This window comes from Neltuma alba, unplaced genomic scaffold, assembly GCF_004799145.2.
Source record: "Neltuma alba isolate B1F8T4 unplaced genomic scaffold, ASM479914v2 tig00011982_pilon, whole genome shotgun sequence".
Taxonomy (NCBI): domain Eukaryota; kingdom Viridiplantae; phylum Streptophyta; class Magnoliopsida; order Fabales; family Fabaceae; genus Neltuma; species Neltuma alba.
Genome location: NW_021636555.1, coordinates 201,996 through 220,759, shown reverse-complemented (window position 1 = coordinate 220,759; position 18,764 = coordinate 201,996). Strand labels below are relative to the sequence as shown.

At 34.5% G+C, this 18,764-nt stretch overlaps 1 protein-coding gene across 1 annotated transcript; it reads left to right on the top strand.

The window, feature by feature from the left end:
- The first annotated feature begins 231 nt into the window (after positions 1-231).
- On the top strand, positions 232-1,608 carry LOC114720397 (uncharacterized). The gene has a single exon (XM_028906044.1). It carries the CDS (start codon positions 232-234, stop codon positions 1,606-1,608), a length of 1,377 nt encoding a protein of 458 aa, XP_028761877.1.
- The last annotated feature ends 17,156 nt before the right edge of the window (positions 1,609-18,764 follow it).

The following is an 18,764-nucleotide window of genomic DNA, read 5'->3' as shown; positions in this document are numbered from 1 at the left end:
AAGTGGGGCCAAGCCAATGAATGAAGATGGGGGGACGTATGGACGATACGAACTGGACCTAAATGGGCCATCAACTCTCGAAACAGCAAGAGAGGAACAAGTGGATATGGTGGATATTAGCCGAGAGGCCACCTCAGCTCCAGAACCTGTCTCTCAATGAATGTGATCCTATGGAATACACGTGGGACGGGTGCGCGCTCGTTCCCGAAACTTATTAGGGAAATCAAACACATGTACCAGGTTGATATGCTAGCCATTTTTGAAACTCGAAGCAGTGGGGTAAAGGCAGAAAAAATAGCCAATCAATTAGGATTCCCATATGTAGAAATTATAGACGCAGAAGGCTTTAGAGGGGGAGTATGGTGCCTTTGGACTGAGAAGGTTGGGAGGGTGGAAGTACTAGTGAAAAACCCACAATTTATCCACCTCAGAATTTTAAATCATCAACGACAATTCTGGGAGCTTTCGTTGGTTTACGCCAGCCCAAACCCAATTATACGTCGCGGACTGTGGAGGGACCTCGAGACGCTTAGCCAACATATTCAGAACCCTTGGTGTATAGGGGGTGACTTAAATGCAATCTTACTAGGGAGTGAACGACGATCAGGCAGGGGTAGCAGTGGGCCTGACAAGGAGTTTCAACGTTTTACTTTAGAAGTTGGACTCAATGATCTGGGTTTTGTTGGACCACCGTTCACTTGGAGACGAGGCGATGTGGAGAGCAGAATTGACAGGGTGCTTAGTTCGGACGCATGGAGTGATTGCTTCCCCAACGCAAGCGTCACGCACTTACCATGGTTTAAGTCGGACCACAGAGCACTACTACTATCGCTAGATGGTTTGGCACCACGAAGAAAGCCTGACAGACCCTTCCGTTTCATTGCTGCGTGGGTGTTGCATGAAAACTTCACAGATTTGGTAAAACAGCATTGGGGTACAACGGATTCATGGAGTGAAAACGTGGCTCACTTCACAGAAGCATGTCGTGACTGGAACCGAAAGGTTTTTGGACATACGGAACGGAGGAAAAGACACATTATGAGACGACTTCATGGTATCTCAAGGGCGGAATCCCGCTACGGATTGACACCTGAACTCGAGACTCTACAAACACAACTTTGGCAGGAACTTGAGGAAGTCTTGGTACAGGACTCCCTGCTATGGGCTCAGAAAGCTCGTACTGACTGGGTGGTGCATGGAGACCGCAATACGAGGTACTTTCATGCTAGAGCCAATGGAAGAAGACGACAAAACCATATTGGGGCCGTTAGAAACTCCGAGGGTGTCTGGGTATATGAGCCTGACTTGTTAAAAAACATGGCAACAAATTTCTTTTCTGCGCTTTTCACTGATGAAGGGATCAATAGAGCGCCTCTGTCATGCAGTGTTAAGTATCCCCCGCTTGACTCGGTATACCTTAGAGCTCTCGAAAAGCCGGTGGAAAACGTAGAGATAAGAGACGCAATCTTCAGCATGGGAGCTCTGAAGGCCCCGGGGCCGGATGGTTTGAACCCGTTTTTCTATCAAAACCAATGGTCACATGTTGAACACTCGGTCTACAGTAAAATTCGAAGACTGGGAGGAACCTACGGAGATAGAAAGTGTTAATGGTACTCTTATAGCCCTCATCCCGAAGAAAGACCACCCGGAAGAATTAAAGGATCTCCGGCCCATTAGCTTATGTAACGTGATCTTCAAGTGCCTAACCAAGGTCCTTGCGAATAGACTCAAGACTTTCCTACCACAAGTCATCAGTCCGAATCAGTGCAGTTTCGTACCGGGCCGACATAGCTCCGATAACATCATTGTCGCCCAGGAAGTCATCCACTCCATGCGAAACATGAGCGGCAAACGGGGATATATGGCAATTAAAATTGATTTGGAGAAAGCATATGATAGAGTTCATTGGGGTTTCTTAAAACAATGCTTGCATGACCTACACCTGCCCCCCAAGATCATTGACATTATCTACAACTGCGTGACCTCTCCGTCCATGCAACTCCTGTGGAACGGGGACAAGGCAAAGCAGTTTAGACCGTCCAGAGGAGTCCGACAGGGAGACCCTCTCTCCCTGTATCTCTTTGTTATTTGTATGGAAAGGCTGGCTCACTTGATTGAGGAAAGAATCGTAGCAGGAAAGTGGCGTCCTATCAGGCTGTGTAAAAATGGGCCCCCTCTATCCCACCTATTCTTTGCCGACGACATTGTTTTCTTTGTGGAAGCGTCCCTCCAGCAAGCTAGCGTGGTACGTGAGTGCCTTGACCACTTTTGCAATGCTTCAGGCCTCAAGGTGAATGCCTCAAAGACACGAGTATTCTTCTCAAAAACGTTCATTGTAACATCCTTAAAAAAAAAAGTTATTTTTTTTCAAAAAAAAAAAAATATATTATATAATATTTTATTACTATTAAATAATAATATTTTATTAAAACAAAAAAAAATGGGGAAGGGGACAACACGTTCAGCTTTCCACCGAAAGCTGAACGTATTGAAGAGGAAGAGGAATTTGGGGGGGGAGTTTTTGACTGAAGGAAGAAAAATATGGAGGGAGCATTAATGAATGAAGAAAAATTGAGGAAGGACGGTTGGCAATTTGAAGAATAAAAAGAGAGAGTGATCGCAAAGAATGGAAAGAAAGAGTGAGATGCGCAGAAGGAGAGATTGAGAGAAAAGAAGAGAAGTGTTAGCAGTTTGAAGAGTCATACAAGCTTTGGGGATCATATAGGTACATTAAACACTTCTTTCTATTAAATTTTTCCTTATGAATATTTCCTACATATTTAGAGCTTTATATTAGTAGTATCATTATAATGTTTAGAGAAAATTTTGTGATCTGGGTATAGAGTAAGTATTGAGTTTTGAAAATATTTGACCGTAGAAATTTAAAGATTTATTATTAAGAAATTTTAATCGGTTTAGATTTGTCCATTTATTACCCATGATATTTAAAACAAATTTATTTTGTTGAAAAATCTGTCACTTATGATATATATCATATTTATACCGATTAAAATTAAGTTAAATAATTTATTTGGATTGTTTGATATATTATTGAAATTTTAATCGGTTTATAGTTGTTTATTGATTGTTTTGAGAATTTTAAACTAAGATTTTAGTTGAAAAATGTATTATTCAAGATATATAGAATGTTTTTACCGATTAAATTTAAGTTAAATAACTTATTTGGTTACTTAATATATTATTGATATTTTAATCGGTTTAAAATGTAAAATAGGTTAAGACTATATTATTAGAAAAATTTTGAAACTGGAAACTTAAGTTATAAATTGAGATTCTTACAATATTAGATAAAAACAATATTTTATAAATATTTATAATTTAAATGAGTTATTTGGGTAGAGAAAAATTGTTATTTGAAGTAAGAATTTTTGGATAGTAAATATAAGTATAGATATTATTAATAATAAATTCTATGTAATTTAAGTTAATTATTTGTATGTATATTAAATTGTATCTATATTATTTGTAGATTATCTTGTACTTCGGAGTTTGTAATTTGCGCTCTTATTTCTCAAGCTGTGAGGTTAAGCTTGGAGTAGAGGTAACCGGGGTTAATTTATTTTATATACACGCTTTGGATTGTAAGGTGTTTATTATGTTTTTATTTTCTTAGTTAATTTGTAAAAGTATGCCTGTGAATAAAATATATTTTATTATATGACAAATTTTGGTGAAGTGGGAAGTATGTTGATCTAATTATGTTTGAGTTGTGTTTTATTGGAAATTGTGTTTTCGTGTAGTACTGAATTTAATATACTAGTATTATGTTATTAAATGAAATGAAAATGTGTTATACTTTGTTTGAAATTATATCATCTTACTTTGAAGATTGTGATATTTTGATTTATATTGTGACTATGCATGGGGTTCATATGTGGAGGATGGGATTTTGTTACGTGGAGGATAATTGTTCTTGAAGCCCGCGCGGCATGCCTACACTACGGATCCCAGTGTTTGGCCTTATTGTTAGACCCCTGTAGTTCTTCCTTTTCCTTGGCCTGGAATTGAGAATGAACTCTTGGGTAGACACATCTTGCACTATAGTCCATTCTTGGGCGGTGTAGGTACAGGAGGGGGCCCGTTGCTTGATGTGAGTGGGGTGACCTTTGGCCGGGTTACTCAGCACAGAAAGCCCGGGTCCTTGTCAAGGAGTCATAAGGAGGAGCAAGGTGATGGGAGGGCATATTTCATTGTGTTGTTGCATATATGTACTTTTATATGAATTGTGTTGTGGATGGAGAGATATACTCTTTTTATGTGATTATATCTATTAAAGTACCATTTATTTCTTAAACTATATTTAAGCACTACTTCACCAACTTGCCATCCTACTTGTATATGTCATAAATTAATACTTGGTTACTGGGACTTTACGTCTCACCCCGCTGTTCATCAATACTTTTCAGGAGAGCCATCTAGTTTGGCTCGGCGCGAAGGAAGCAACCAGAGGCATAGGCGAGCATAGCCTAGTAGTCCTCTTTTGGTTTAGGCATGTAATGTTATGTATATTGCCATCTTAGGGCCCACGACTGTGTTGACATATACTTTCTTTTGTTTGGATGACTGTATTTGATGGAATACTGTTAAAATGGCTGCAGGCCATAAGACTCTGCTGTGTGCGATGTATGACTTATGGGCTGGGTTGAGCACCCTGTGTTTCTTGTGCCCTAAGTCTTTGTGGGATGAATATTATGTTGGGCTTGTGGGCAGTTATTGTGCCTTGAGGTTTTGTTTTACATTGTTAAACCCATGGGTGTTTTATGCATCCTGAGCTACTTGGGACGTTTTTGAAATAAGTCAAACTCTTTATAACCATGGTAGTATTTTAACACTCTAACTCAATTCTTTTTTCTACCATGGTTATCATTTTAAAAATGGTTTTATAATTATATATTAAGAAGAGGTCTTTTCATTCATCACGCCCGACGAACGGAGCTAAGCAGTGAACTCGGTTTCCAAATGGCCGCTGAACTGGGAAAATATTTGGGTGTACCCCTTCATCACCAACGAGTCACCAAAGATACATTTCGGGACACTGTGGAAAAGGTACAACAACGTCTTTCAACGTGGAAGAGCACTGCCCTCTCACTGGCTGGGAGAACAACACTTGTAACCTCTGTTACGGCCACTATACCTGGCTACACCATGCAGTCCTCTCTCTTGCCAGTTAGTACCTGCGAAAAGCTAGAGAAATGGAACAGAGATTTTATTTGGGGGTCAACAAGAGAAAAGCGGAAATCACATCTAGTCGCTTGGGAAAAGGCGTGCACACCAAAACAGAGGGGAGGCTTAGGTTTAAAGCACCTGAGACTCCAAAATCATGCTTATATGGCCAAGCTAGGATGGAACCTGATCACGAAAAAAGACGCTCTATGGTCACGGATTATACGAAGCAAGTATAAGTGTGGGGATGACCTTCTCCCATCAATTAACCGAGAACTTACGGGATCTAACACGTGGGCAGGAATCAAGACAGCCTGGAAATACGTGCAGGAGGGATGTGAGGTAGACAGTGCCACTCAGTCTGTACGCTGGAAACATGACCGACAGGGGGTCTTCACAATAAAATCCGCATACAATATCATAGCTAAGGCCGAAGGAGAAGAAGATGGAATCTGGCAGAAAGCTTGGAAACTGGAAACCATCGAACGGTGCCGCTCATTTGCATGGTTAGCACTGCACGACAAATTACTAACAAATGAGGAGAGAGCGAAGCGACATATGTGCGACACAACGACATGTGAATGGTGTAAGCAGGAGGTAGAGGACCTGATCCACGTGCTACGGGACTGTCGTGATACTAAGAGGCTATGGACGAGACTCGACGTCATACAGAATGACAGACGATTTTTCGACCTCCCACTTAAAGCCTGGCTCAAACGAAATATCTATCACAGAGAATGGGGCGGACTCTTTATCACCATCTGCTGGCTCCTGTGGCGACGCCGAAACGAAAGAGTCTTTGAAGGAAAGGATAGAAGCAATGACAGTGTGTATAAGCAAGGGATGTCGATTGTTACAAGTTTGAAGCAGTCCAAAACAAAGCTAGCAGGGGTAAGATTAAATGGGTGCACTGTCACTGATCGGGAAGCACGGTGGAAGCCACCTCCGAGAGGTTGGGCAAAAGCAAATGTGGACGGGGCATACTCGAGATGGAAAGGAGGTGGATGTGGGGGCTTGGTGCGAGATGAGAAGGGAGCTTTTATCATGGGATTCATGCACCACCTTGACCATGGTGATAGCCTCTCTGCTGAGCTATGGGCGGTTCTGCTCTGTCTAAAAATAGCTTGGGACCATGGTATTCGACAGTTGCATGTTGAGACAGATGCTGCGGACATTCTTAGGCTTACAAAGTGCACTACGGGAGCTGGTCACCCCGATGGAGGTGTGATAACGGAGATAAGAGGTCTCCTGGAAAGAAGATGGAATGTGGTTCTGATGCATGTGCCCCGTGAAGCAAATGGGGCAGCTGATTGGTTAGCAAAGAAAGCTTTGGAAACACCCCCTGGACTTCACACAATTCTAAACCCCCCTGATGAGTTACGCACTTTGCTGCAACAAGACATCGAGTTGGACGCCGACGTAGGCTAGTTTTTCTGAGGAGCTTTCCTCCTTTTTGTATCAAAAAAAAAAAAGAATAACTATCTTGGAAAAAAATATATAAATGTTAGAGATAAAATAGATTGAGATCTTATATTTAGAAGTAAAATAAAAATCAAATAAGATCTTATATTAAGGACTGAAAGTAGTATTAAAAAAAGATATTTTTATATTCAGACAAATTCAAAATTCAGATTTTATGTTATAACTCATTCTACTAAAGACCCGTTTAGAGTAGCTTATAGGAAACTTTTCAATTGTGATTTAAAAAATATAAAAAAAGCATATGATAGAAGTTTTGTTTTGATTTATGTAAAACTCATTTGTAAGTGTTTTTGAACATAATCCCAATACCATAAGACTAGTGGTATATTACACTTCTTGTTTTTTTTTTTTTGGTTTGCCAACATATTACACTTCTTGTTGGGGGAGTGGAAGTGAAAACATTTATTGTTGGGTAGCAATTATTATTAGACTAGTGGAAGGAGAAGCGTGTACGGGAAAAGGCAAGCCAATAATGAAATATGATTACAATCACCAGACAAAAATTACTACCTCCGATCCTAATTATAAGAGCCGGTTGACTAATTTGAAGAGATTAAAGAAGTAAGTTGAGTTAGTTATTTGTCCTAAATAGGTTTTGTATTTCCTAAAATATCCTTACTAATCAAGTATATTGAGCAGAACTCTTATTATTAGAAGAGCTACTTTAGAAAAAAATATATAAATATGATAAACAAAATAGATTGGAGTCTTATATTTAGAATCAAAATAAAAGTCAAACAGGAACTTATATTAAAAATCGGACAGAGGTAGTATATCAATCCATGACGAGGAGCCAATTAAGATTGACTGCGTTATCGCACATCCATTTCAAAGTGAAAGAGACACACGGTGTGACTACGTTATCACACATCCATTTCAAAATGACTAAAGCCCTTTGAAAAGTTTACAGTGTGAGAGATTAGCCATTGTTACGGGTGACAGAACTTTTAAACTCAACCTAACAAAGAAAGAGACAAGGTTCCAATATGAGGCTTAATATAAGATTGACTAATTATTTATACACTGTGTCTTTGGTTGTTAATATAAAAGTTTGACTAGAGATTTATTTTGATTTTAAATAATATAATAATTCAGTCTATTTTATCTTCTAAATTTATATTTTTTTTACAGAATATTAATTAGATCTAATTCACTCTACTTATTGCTCGATTAGGTTATAAGTCAATAAAATATGTAAAGTAACTTTAAGGTATAAACCTATATAATAAATTATTTGCACAAAATTGGAAGGGGGTGAGGAAAGAGTTTAAAACTTCTCTCCCCCAATACTCGTCTCTTGTCTTCTCCAACTTCTTTGATTATGATGGTGTGGATAAATCTAGCCCGTAATTTATTAATTTTAAATAAGGATAATCAAGTGTCTTTGTAAGTCATTAACATAATAAAATATATTCTCTAATCCTAAATGTATATGCATATTCTGCGCAATGAGTTATACACACACAAATATATATATATGTGTGTGTGTATTTTAATTTGGGTGGTTTATAATTTGGCGGCCAATGAGATGCATGCTCATTTGGTCATTCTGAAACGGTTTTGGTCAGAAAAGAAACTTATGGCCCAATGAACGGCATAGATAGGGCATATTCTTTGGGTTATCAGCATGCTATAGGCTAATAACCCGGCCCAATTAAGGCCATTTGAGTCTGCATATTATTATCTTATGTTCTAAATATAAGACTTTGTTTGTAATATTTAGGATAGGAGGTAGTATGTCAATATTCTTAGGATGGTGTACATGGAACAAACATTGTCGAGTAGTGTCCCTGCTATATGGCATTTTGACAGTATTTTGAGAAATTAGTTTCTCACCATTTAAATGGGGATACTCTTAAAAAAAAAAAACAAAGAACTGATGTGAACTCAAAATCTCATTCAAACGTGACAGGTGATGTTACACCTGATACAAGGCACTGGTAACTTAGTGCTTCTGAAAATTAGGGAGATGCTTGCTTTCCAAAGTTAGTTTAACAAAGAAGGATGTCCACATTCAGGGATTTTACAACATGACTCTGTAATACTTAAAGGTCTTGGGGAAAAACGATTGTTTGGATTTAATCCCCTCATTGTTTTATTTCTAATGTGTTTTCGGGCATAGTCTCTCTATTGAAAAAAAAAGAAGAAGAAGAAGAAGCAAATTTTGTACCTTTTTTTTCTTTTTCTAACAAAATCCTCAAACTAGATGTATGTCTAACATTTGGGTAAAAGAAAAAGGGTCAAGGTCAACCTGTTTAGTACATAGAATTAAAGCATATAGAAATTATAAATGAATGTTAAATGAAATTAATAAAATGACTGCTCTTGTATGGTTTCTGATGGCATAAGAATACCTTTTTATTCATTGGCAAAAAAACCCCCTTTTTATTAATTAATTTGGTAAAATAAAAAATAAAAAACCCCCTAACATAAGAAACATGAGGGAAAACTATTATCTATTTTATAAAATTCTATTCAAATATAATTAAATTGAGGGCATAATTGACTATTCATTGCTTTTACTCTCCCATAACCAAACAGAATTTGCCAATGAATTCCACACATATGTTCCATAGGCTTAAATAGAAATAAAACATTCCTATAAGAACACTTTTAATTTATTTTTTCTCGACCTTTCTTCTTCTTTTATAATGGTTTGCCATTCTCCTCTCTTGGCAATAGATGTTTAATATCTTGCTGTTTCGTGCTCTCGCTCGGGTGTTGCGTACAAACCAACCATACAATAATATTAATCAATATAACATAAAATTTTTATGATTAAAATATAAGACTTCCCAATTGATACTAAATAATAATACTAGCATAAGTTTGTCTAAAGCCTCTTTTAATTTGAGTTGGGATTGGACCTCAAAGAAATTATAATTACAGTATAATAAATTGAGAATCAATGATCAAGAGAAGTAAACAAGTGTAGAGAGAGGGAGAGAGAGAAGGAACTTAGCTAGCTATAGCAAATCAATTAAGCCTCTTTTGGTAAGAAGCAAGCAAAGATACCTTAATTATCTCCCATATATATACTTAAACAATAATGGAGTTTTGACAAGAAAAGCCTTCAGATTCAGATCAAACACTGGCCATATATATTCATTAGTGACACAAATTTCAGACATATATAAAGGTGAAAGAAACCAAAACCAACTCCAAAACCAAAACAAAAACCACATACACTCTCTCAGTATATGTATATATTTGAGTAATGACTATATATATGTTTGATTGAACACGTACAACACAAGACCCCCAAAACATAGAATTTGAACATGTGCAGTGATCATCGATCATCATTATAATTAATTGTTCTTAGGAGGATGGTGCCTTGGTCCGTGGTAATCTGCACTAAAAGCCACAAAACCCTTATCAAACTCATCATCATCTGACCAATGCCTTCTTAATTTTCTCTTGCGTTTTTCGTTGTTGTAATTTGATGATAATGACGACGTAGGAGAAGAAGAAGAAGAAGATGACAGCCATGGCTTCACAATCTTATTGCCTTTATTGTTTCTTACATTCTCTGTCTCCATATTCGCTTTCTTTGAGCTCTTTTCATCTTCAAATATTATTGCAGTTGGCTGGCTTTTGGTAGAAGCAGTCGTATCAGTGCTTGTCTGTTCAGCAAGTTCCCAATATATATTACATACTTCTTCAAATACTAGCTGTATGTATAGCGTTCATCATTCTAATATATAAAACCAGAAAATTAGGGCTTGTTACACGTAATTCTAACCTGGACTACTATAGTGCTTTTCTCTCCTGATTTGGATGTATATATTTTATTTTATACTTGGTTATAACATTTCAAATTTTCAGAAGAGTCTAACATTTTCTGATGAATATAATTCTATAGCTGAACTCGATCGTACCCAAAGAGCTACAAAACTGACAATAAGAATCAAATAAGAATGCAAATTAAGTTAATAACGCAGCATATTTACCATTGAAGCGGAAGCAGCATTAACTTCAGTACCTGCATATAGAATATTCCATCTTCGTGATCATTATTTTCCTTTGAAAAGGAATGAAATTTATTGGAAAAGAAAGTACCAAACGGAGAAATAATAACTGAGAGCAGACCTGCAGGGTGCAATCTAGCAGTGGATAGCCAGGCAGCACAGAGAAGAAGAAACAAAACAAAGGCACCAGTAGTATTCACCATGACTATCTGCGGAAATTAAAGGGTTCTAAAAGTTGCAGAAGAGAGGAATCACATGAAATGAGATTGCTAGTATTTATATATAGTGCTATATATGTAACGAGAAAAACATTCACAAGTCAAAGTTTAGGTTTAGGTCTTCATACCCCTATAAATTAAAGTTCGAGTCAAAGATGGGAGTTTTCTTCCCAACGTTTTTGGTTTTTCACAAACACTTGCAATTATATACAATATAATACTGCCTTTATTGGAAAAGCACAATTCACAATGTTGTGAATCCCCACAATGCCGATCCCATGTGTCTCGCATGAATCTTTCGATCACTAGCTAGTACACACACATATATAGGGACATACTGATATATACGCTGTTCAAAATTCAGTCATAAAGATTTGAATGCAAATAATATATATATATACACACATGAAAGGTTCTGCATATATAGCTGAGTTATTGAAATTAAAGTAGCCAAAATTTCACTTTCTCTGATAAATGACTGAAGTACATGAACTCGTTTTATATACTATACTGTTCACAACCCAAGAGTGTTGTTTTAAACAAAAGCTAGTACTCTTAGATTGATCAAAACTAAAACAATACCAAACGCATGCTTAAAAAATGGAGGGTTTCCTGTAATATTATGGGGTCCATCTGTTCGGTTTTCGGTGCACATGAAGACAAGTGATATTGTTTGTTTTGAGGGAATTAGGTTAAGATATGAATTCTATGTGAGAACTAGTGGTCCAACAAGAATGAATGTGCATAGGTTGAAGAGAGAGAGAGAGGACTGATGAAACCCCATTATTCTTGGGAGAGGAGACAGAATCCGCCATGGAAGACAAAAAGTGAAGAAGAAAGGGCTTTTAGGCAAATACAATAGCGTGGAATGGAAGTTTACATGTGTGTTTTGCGTTTGTCTACAACCATGCAAATATCAACGAAACAAACTTAAAAGCAGTGCTTTAGTTTGCCGAGGTAGGTTCATTTGCTTAAAACAATATGATCGATATATATTTTATGTATTTGAAGCTACGCTTTTCAATGCACAAGAACATGAACATTTTGCACTTCTAGGCCTCCATGTGTGGTCACACGCACTTAAGATCAGTGCCATCACTTGAAACTTCTTTAATTTTATTCTTACATGGAAACATAATGCTGAATTAATCAAGTCGAATGAATTAATTAAATTATTGACAAGTTTAGGTACAAATTTATCTTGAAAATTTTCATTCAGAAGTGAATGTTAACAATCAACGTTATTATTTTAACAGTCTTTAGTGTTGGTTTTTTAAATATTGTTATGATTTGAAACTTTCTGAATAAATTTACACTTAAAACATTTTTATGTGCCTAATGTTCCTGAGTAAAAGCTTTCAATTCGAAACAAGTTCATACTTTAATCCTGTATTATTTGACATAAAAAGGGATGAAGGAATGAGAAAAATGAATCTTTAGTTGATTTATGCAAGACAATGGTTGTGTATATACGCGTATATAGTGCAACTTCGATTTTCTCGATATATATGTATGTATGTATATTCTCTTATCAGCAGCATTAATGAATCTAAACAGAACGCATAAAAGGGAACGTTTGAACCATATAGCACATAAGGTAGCTGATTTGCCCCTGAGATATAAAACATATTTATGCAGAGACTTTAGAAGAAGAAGAAACTGAGGGACATTTCTAAACAATATTGGAGTTAATTAAGAAAAGAATGATAACGGAATATATATTTTATTAGGTGCATATTTATACATAGAAATGAATGAATAAATTATTGGTGGGTCGCCTGTGAGATGTGAAAACAAGAAGAAAAGTGTGGAACACAGGAAAATAGTAGAAAGGTGATTAGAAGGCGTTGGTTCCAATTTGTCCCAACTTTTTCAAAAGCCAGTGGCTGATTCATAGGTGTGTGTGTGTGATTAATTAGTGACTCTTTAGATTATCATTTAGATATCTAAGCCCTAAGAGACAGATGGGAAAGTGTGCCTTAAACTTAGAATCAATCACACATATATCTTCTCCTTCTTCTTCCACATGGCCACCACCTTATAATTTATTCTTTTACTTGGTCATATAACATAGCCTAAAGGTCAGAAACATTCAGTGTTCACGGCTGAGAGAATAACGTTTATCAGTTTGAGCTCTGATCTCTTGGTATATACTATAATAATGGAGTTTGCTTACTGTGTGGAATTTTAATTTACATCACTCTTAATGATTTATGTCACTAATCCTTTCTTTTTTTTGGGGGGGGGGGATTAAAAGGGTAGCTAGACTCTGATAGTCTGAGTTACAAATGAAATTGAACCTGTGATCTTCCACTTATAAGGAAATATATATCATGTCACTAGGTTATAAGATTGTTTTAACGAGTACATACACATTAAAAGATTGCTGATAAAATGTTGTATGTTTCAGGCTATATATCTAGATTATGGAAGTATATGTGCTTTCACATGAAGTTCGAAGTATAAGTCTTGTTCAAAACTAATGTAAATAATATTAAGCCATAGATTATCAAGTGCTTTACTTTAATTTGGAGCTTTATTTGATAAAGTAGTACTTCTCTGGTTCTAAATATAAGACTCATTTTGTAGTGTGCGAGAACTCTCTTGTAGTATACATAATTTACACTATAAAAGGGGTCTTACATTTAAGACCGGAGGAGTATATATAGAAGTTGGAATAATATATATTTCTGTTGAGTCACTTGGCTCAGTTGTTGTAGCTCTGTCTATCTAAGTCACAATCTCACATACATCAATATTATTTTTGCGCCACTATTTAATATTCAACGTATTTATAAAAAAAAGTTATAGGAAATTGAACTAATATTTCATAAATAACTATAAATGAACTTGTGCAATAATTGCACGGCGTGACTTGTTGATATAAAAATAAAATTGTGCCTTTTCTATTGTTGTAAATTTGCTATTTTATCCAATCACAATAATTTTTAAGCATGTTGTGATTAACTAAGCAAAAAAAAAAAAGAAATAGAGAATCATAATGAGATCTTAAGGAAACCAAATAATTACTATAGTAAGTCTTAATGGTAAGTAAGTTGTTATCATTTTCTACTCCAAAACTTTTATTACAAACTGCTCTGCTAGCCCTAAAAAATTTTAGTAATTATATTTCTTTAAAAAAAAAAAAAAAGTATGCAGGCTTGATACGGAAAAGCACCAACCCTGATACACAAGGCCAACAGTCAAAGAAACAAAGCAATTATAAAAATGACGTGGGACCCACTGAAATTATTCTTTATTTTTTTGGGTGAAAATGTCATTTCATTTATTTAATTTAGAAAAGGTAACTTCTAATAAGATTTTCTGATATCATCCATTCAATCATATATAAACAATATTATACACTCTAAAATAATCTAATTTAGCTGGCCTTAAATTTTTTGAAAGAAATGATTGAACTTTAGTACAAATCTCAACCTCTCTATATTCCTTATGACCTATATATAGTTGATAGGAATGGCTATTTCAAAAAACTCTAAAATTCCCTCTTTTTCTCCCATGCATGGCATGCCATTATAGTAGCAACAGCAATAATTGAGAAAATGCTGCGATCACTGATAAAGTTACTGTATTAACAGTCATGCCAACCCATATGTACTTTGTTTTTCAAACAAAAACAATTGTTTTGGGAAAAAAAAAAAGGACATAGCTCATTTGAAGCTCTGTATAAATGCAAATAAAAAGCCCACTCAAACTGGTTTTGTCAGTCACCATGTTTAGTTTTATTCATTGTAGTTTTATTCCACTATTAATAATCGTGGGTTCTTAACTAGTATGATTAATTTTAATGGTGAAACGTATTCTATTTCTATTTATAAGTTACTTTTAATATGTTTTATTAAAACTAAACCATGAAAAATATTAAGTCTCACCATCTTTTTCTAAAAATTTAAAATTTAGTCAATGTTATCCTTATATAATATATATACACTTTAAACAACAATAATTTTCTTTCTGTCTTATAAATAATATCATAAAATTGTGCGGACAGGTGTGTATTGTAATTTGGTGCTGAGAAATCTAAGCAATCAGTTCTCCATGCATGATAATATGTAGCCAAATGTAAATAATTTCACACAGTCTACAGGAAAAAGAAAGAAAAGGATCCAAGAATTTATTGATCCTAAGTATTTTTTTTCCAAAATATGTTAGAAAATCTTTCTTATAAAGTTATTTGAAGATTTTATAACCTAAAATTTACATGATATAAATTGTTATGACTATTATCACAAATTTTTCGATGCAATTCATACACTCATTATATTTTTTACTGAAGGTTTGAATTCACCATCTTACACTCAAAAAAAAAAAGAAATGCACTTGATGTCATTTGAATTACAAGATCCCGACGTGATTATTGCCATTATGTGGGCCAACAAAGATGACCAATGAAAAGTTGAAAATAATTTTGTGTGTGACTTGAGAGCGTGGTAATAATTAAAGATAGATAGATAGATTAGATATAGATGGATTAGATGGTGTGTGTGAGTGTGATGTTAGATGTAAGACTTTTGATTGATTATTGCATTGCATGCTCTCCAATGTTCATATGGGTCCTGTCAATTCATAATCCTTATTGTGCCCTTCAAACACGGTCCAGTTTTGGTGTCCTCCTTTTGTGATGACATTTGAATAGTGAAAATTACTGATAGGATATGATATAGCGGAAGGAGTTAGTTTATCATAACTTGGCAAACTAATATTCAAATCCCCATTGAAAGATGTATCTATATTTAATGCCTGATAGTGTCTCGAATAAAATTGTCTTCGACAAGAAGATACCTATATGTAATAAAGGAGATAGTTGAAATTAAACCTACATATATATATGTTTCTTAATACTTAATTGGTTAATTATTTTTTATTTGCAGGTGGACTTAAGGTCACTTCAACATACAACTTCTGAAGAATAATCAAGCAGATGTCCATTATCTCTCAGGCTATAAGAAGATTTCTTCTTCTTCTTCTGCAATAGTTTCTTCTTCAAAAAGATCCCTTAAGATTTGAGTTGTCCGGGTCTTGGTTAGAACGAAGCAGCAGCATCCATTTTTTCAACAAAAATTTGTTTGTCCATTGTAAATGGGATACATTCTACTAGCAATTCTCAGTTATATTGTCATATGATTTTTAAGGAACTGAAATGTGGTAATGACCATTGCACAAATAAAAATTCTCTAGTTATTAATTGATGCCGAAGTTCTTGCTATTGGTAGTGGTGGTAATGGCGACGACGAGCAATAGAGGGAGTTTTTTTTTTTTTTTTTGCCATATGAAATTAATTGATTAGGTTATTTCAAAAGAAATTAATTTGAAAATAGTCCGTAAGGGCTTTATAAGAATTAAACCATTGTGAGAAATTATTTTGAGACTCTTCCTAAAAAGAATTAGTGAATTTCATGCATTCTTTTTGTAATGTCTTTCATCAATCTCTGGTATGCTTAAAAAATATAGGTGGAAATTAAAAATTGAGGTGAACTATAGTATATATTAAGAAGAATTAATTTCCCCTATATATGGTGGATATAAAAGTAAAATTTCATAATATTTTCTCTTTTCTATTACTCCCATTGGGTTAATTGGAGGTTTATTTTGGTTCCTAATTATTTAAGACCTCAATCTCATTCCTCTCCTCTATTTATTATTCTTTTAAACTACTTCTGTTGCCCCCACTATTGTACAATAAATAAGAATGGTTTATAATTTAAATAAGTGAAATTACGTTTTGGGAAAAAGATAGCAAAATACCCTCAAAGTTACTAAATGACAAATTAGGGTAGGTGAATTTCAAAATCCCAACTCAGGCCTCAGGTACTATTTTGGAATTTTCAAATATTGTAAAATGACAACATTATCCTTATGATCGGTAACTACTTCCATATAGCTGCTGACTACTCTATTTTAACTATTAACTATTTTTGTTTTTAAAGTTCCGGTGACTACTTTTATATAACTATTGACTATACAAGAGAAGTAAATCGTATTACTAGAGTAGTCAGTCACTTAACAAGAGTAGTCATTAGAGTTTAAAAGTAAATGTAGTCAATAGCTAAAAAAGAGTAGTCACTACATAAGACAGAGTAGTCACCGGAGTTCCAGTAACATGTCATAGAGTTTAAAAATAAATATAGTCAATAACTAAAAAAGAGTAGTCAATACATAAAAAAAGTAGTTACTGGAGCTTTGGTGACAGGTCACTGAAGTTCCGGTGACCAGTTGCCAGTAGGGTCACTAGCGTCAGAACTCCGGCGACCAGGATTGCTGAGGTGGCAATATTAAGGAAAAAAGGTTAAAAAAAAGAAGTAAAGGATATTTGTGTAATTTTACAAGATTTCAAGATTCCAAAAAAGTACCTAGGGTTTAAATTGACATTTTGAAATTCAGATACCCTCATCTGTCATTTAGTAATTTTGAAGGTATTTTAGTGTTTTTTTCCCTCTAATTTTATCCAAAATTGCATTTTGGTCTCATAACTAATCTCCTCTAACATATTTGACCAAAAAAATCTCTTTAACATATTAAAATTAGATGGAAAACATAAAATTTAGATTCACTATTTATTCCTCAAGTTTAAAAATAAGATGAAAAGATACTTAACTATGTCACACACACTTGCAAACAAGGGGATGATTGCTAGGCACAGTTGTTTTCCTTAACCAATAAAGTAAATTGAAGCTTAACCATAAAGACACTAATTAAATAATTAATTAAAGTAATCAACTTTTTGATTGGGGAGTTCAAAAAAAAAAAAACCCATACGTACCAATATGCAATCATGAGATGTTCCCTGTGTCTTCATTACACTTACCCCACACCCCCTCTTGTTTTCTTTTCTCTTCTTTATTCACCAACCCCACCTACCCATCATGATCTTCACTTTTAACCCCTACTTATTTTTTTAACTTCCCATTTCTTCTTTATAAATCCTCACCGGAGTTAAATCTTTAAATCCCCATCTCATGTTTGTGGGATTAATTTCTTAATTACATTATTAATCATATTGATTAAACTATTTTTAAGTGGTGGGGGCAAAACTGCATCATAAGTTCGTTTTAAAATTTGAATAGGCTCTATCTTTAGCCTTTTTCCTTAGGCTCTCCCCATCTTAAATAGTAAAGACAGAGGTTATGGGATTTACCAAATCTTGAAAAATAAATTAATTATTTGTGGTTTTAACACTTTGATGATAGCTTAGGGACATGGAAGCCACTAATCAAGCTCACTTGTACCTAAAAGATGTTCCTTTTATTTCCCTTTTTTTTTTAAAAAAAAAGAGATAACCCCATTTCATTGTGTTAAACAAATCATGATATTATAACATGATTAGTTCTTAAAACTCCACAAATTAGATTCAAATTTGGAAAAAAAATGTCTTTAGATAATACGGATCCCAAATTGATTCAAAATTGGCGAGTTTTTTTAACTAGTGAAATCTAAAAGATGGTGAGATTCCTCTTTTAATTTGGAAGAAAATATTTTTGAGTTTGAGAGTTAAAATGACAAGACAAATTACTTGATTCGGTTTAAAAAGGACAAATTCACTGTTAGTGAATGAAAAAGCTATGCAGTAGAAATCAAAATTACCTTGGAAAAGAAAGTGGGCCGGCCAAAATCTTCAACACTTGGGGTCTAGGAAAACATTTACCATGCATATGTAGAACAAATTACCGTCACAGACTCGCATTTTATAAATTTTTTAACTTATTACTATATTTATTTCACAATATAAAATTCAGTTAACTAATTAAGAGAGAATAAAAAATTAAAAAAATTATTTTAAAATATTATATCTATTATTTTTTAATCTGATTTATTTAGTTTATAAATTGATATATAATCTAATAATATATATAAGCATTTTAGAAAGATCATTTAATAAATATTATAATTA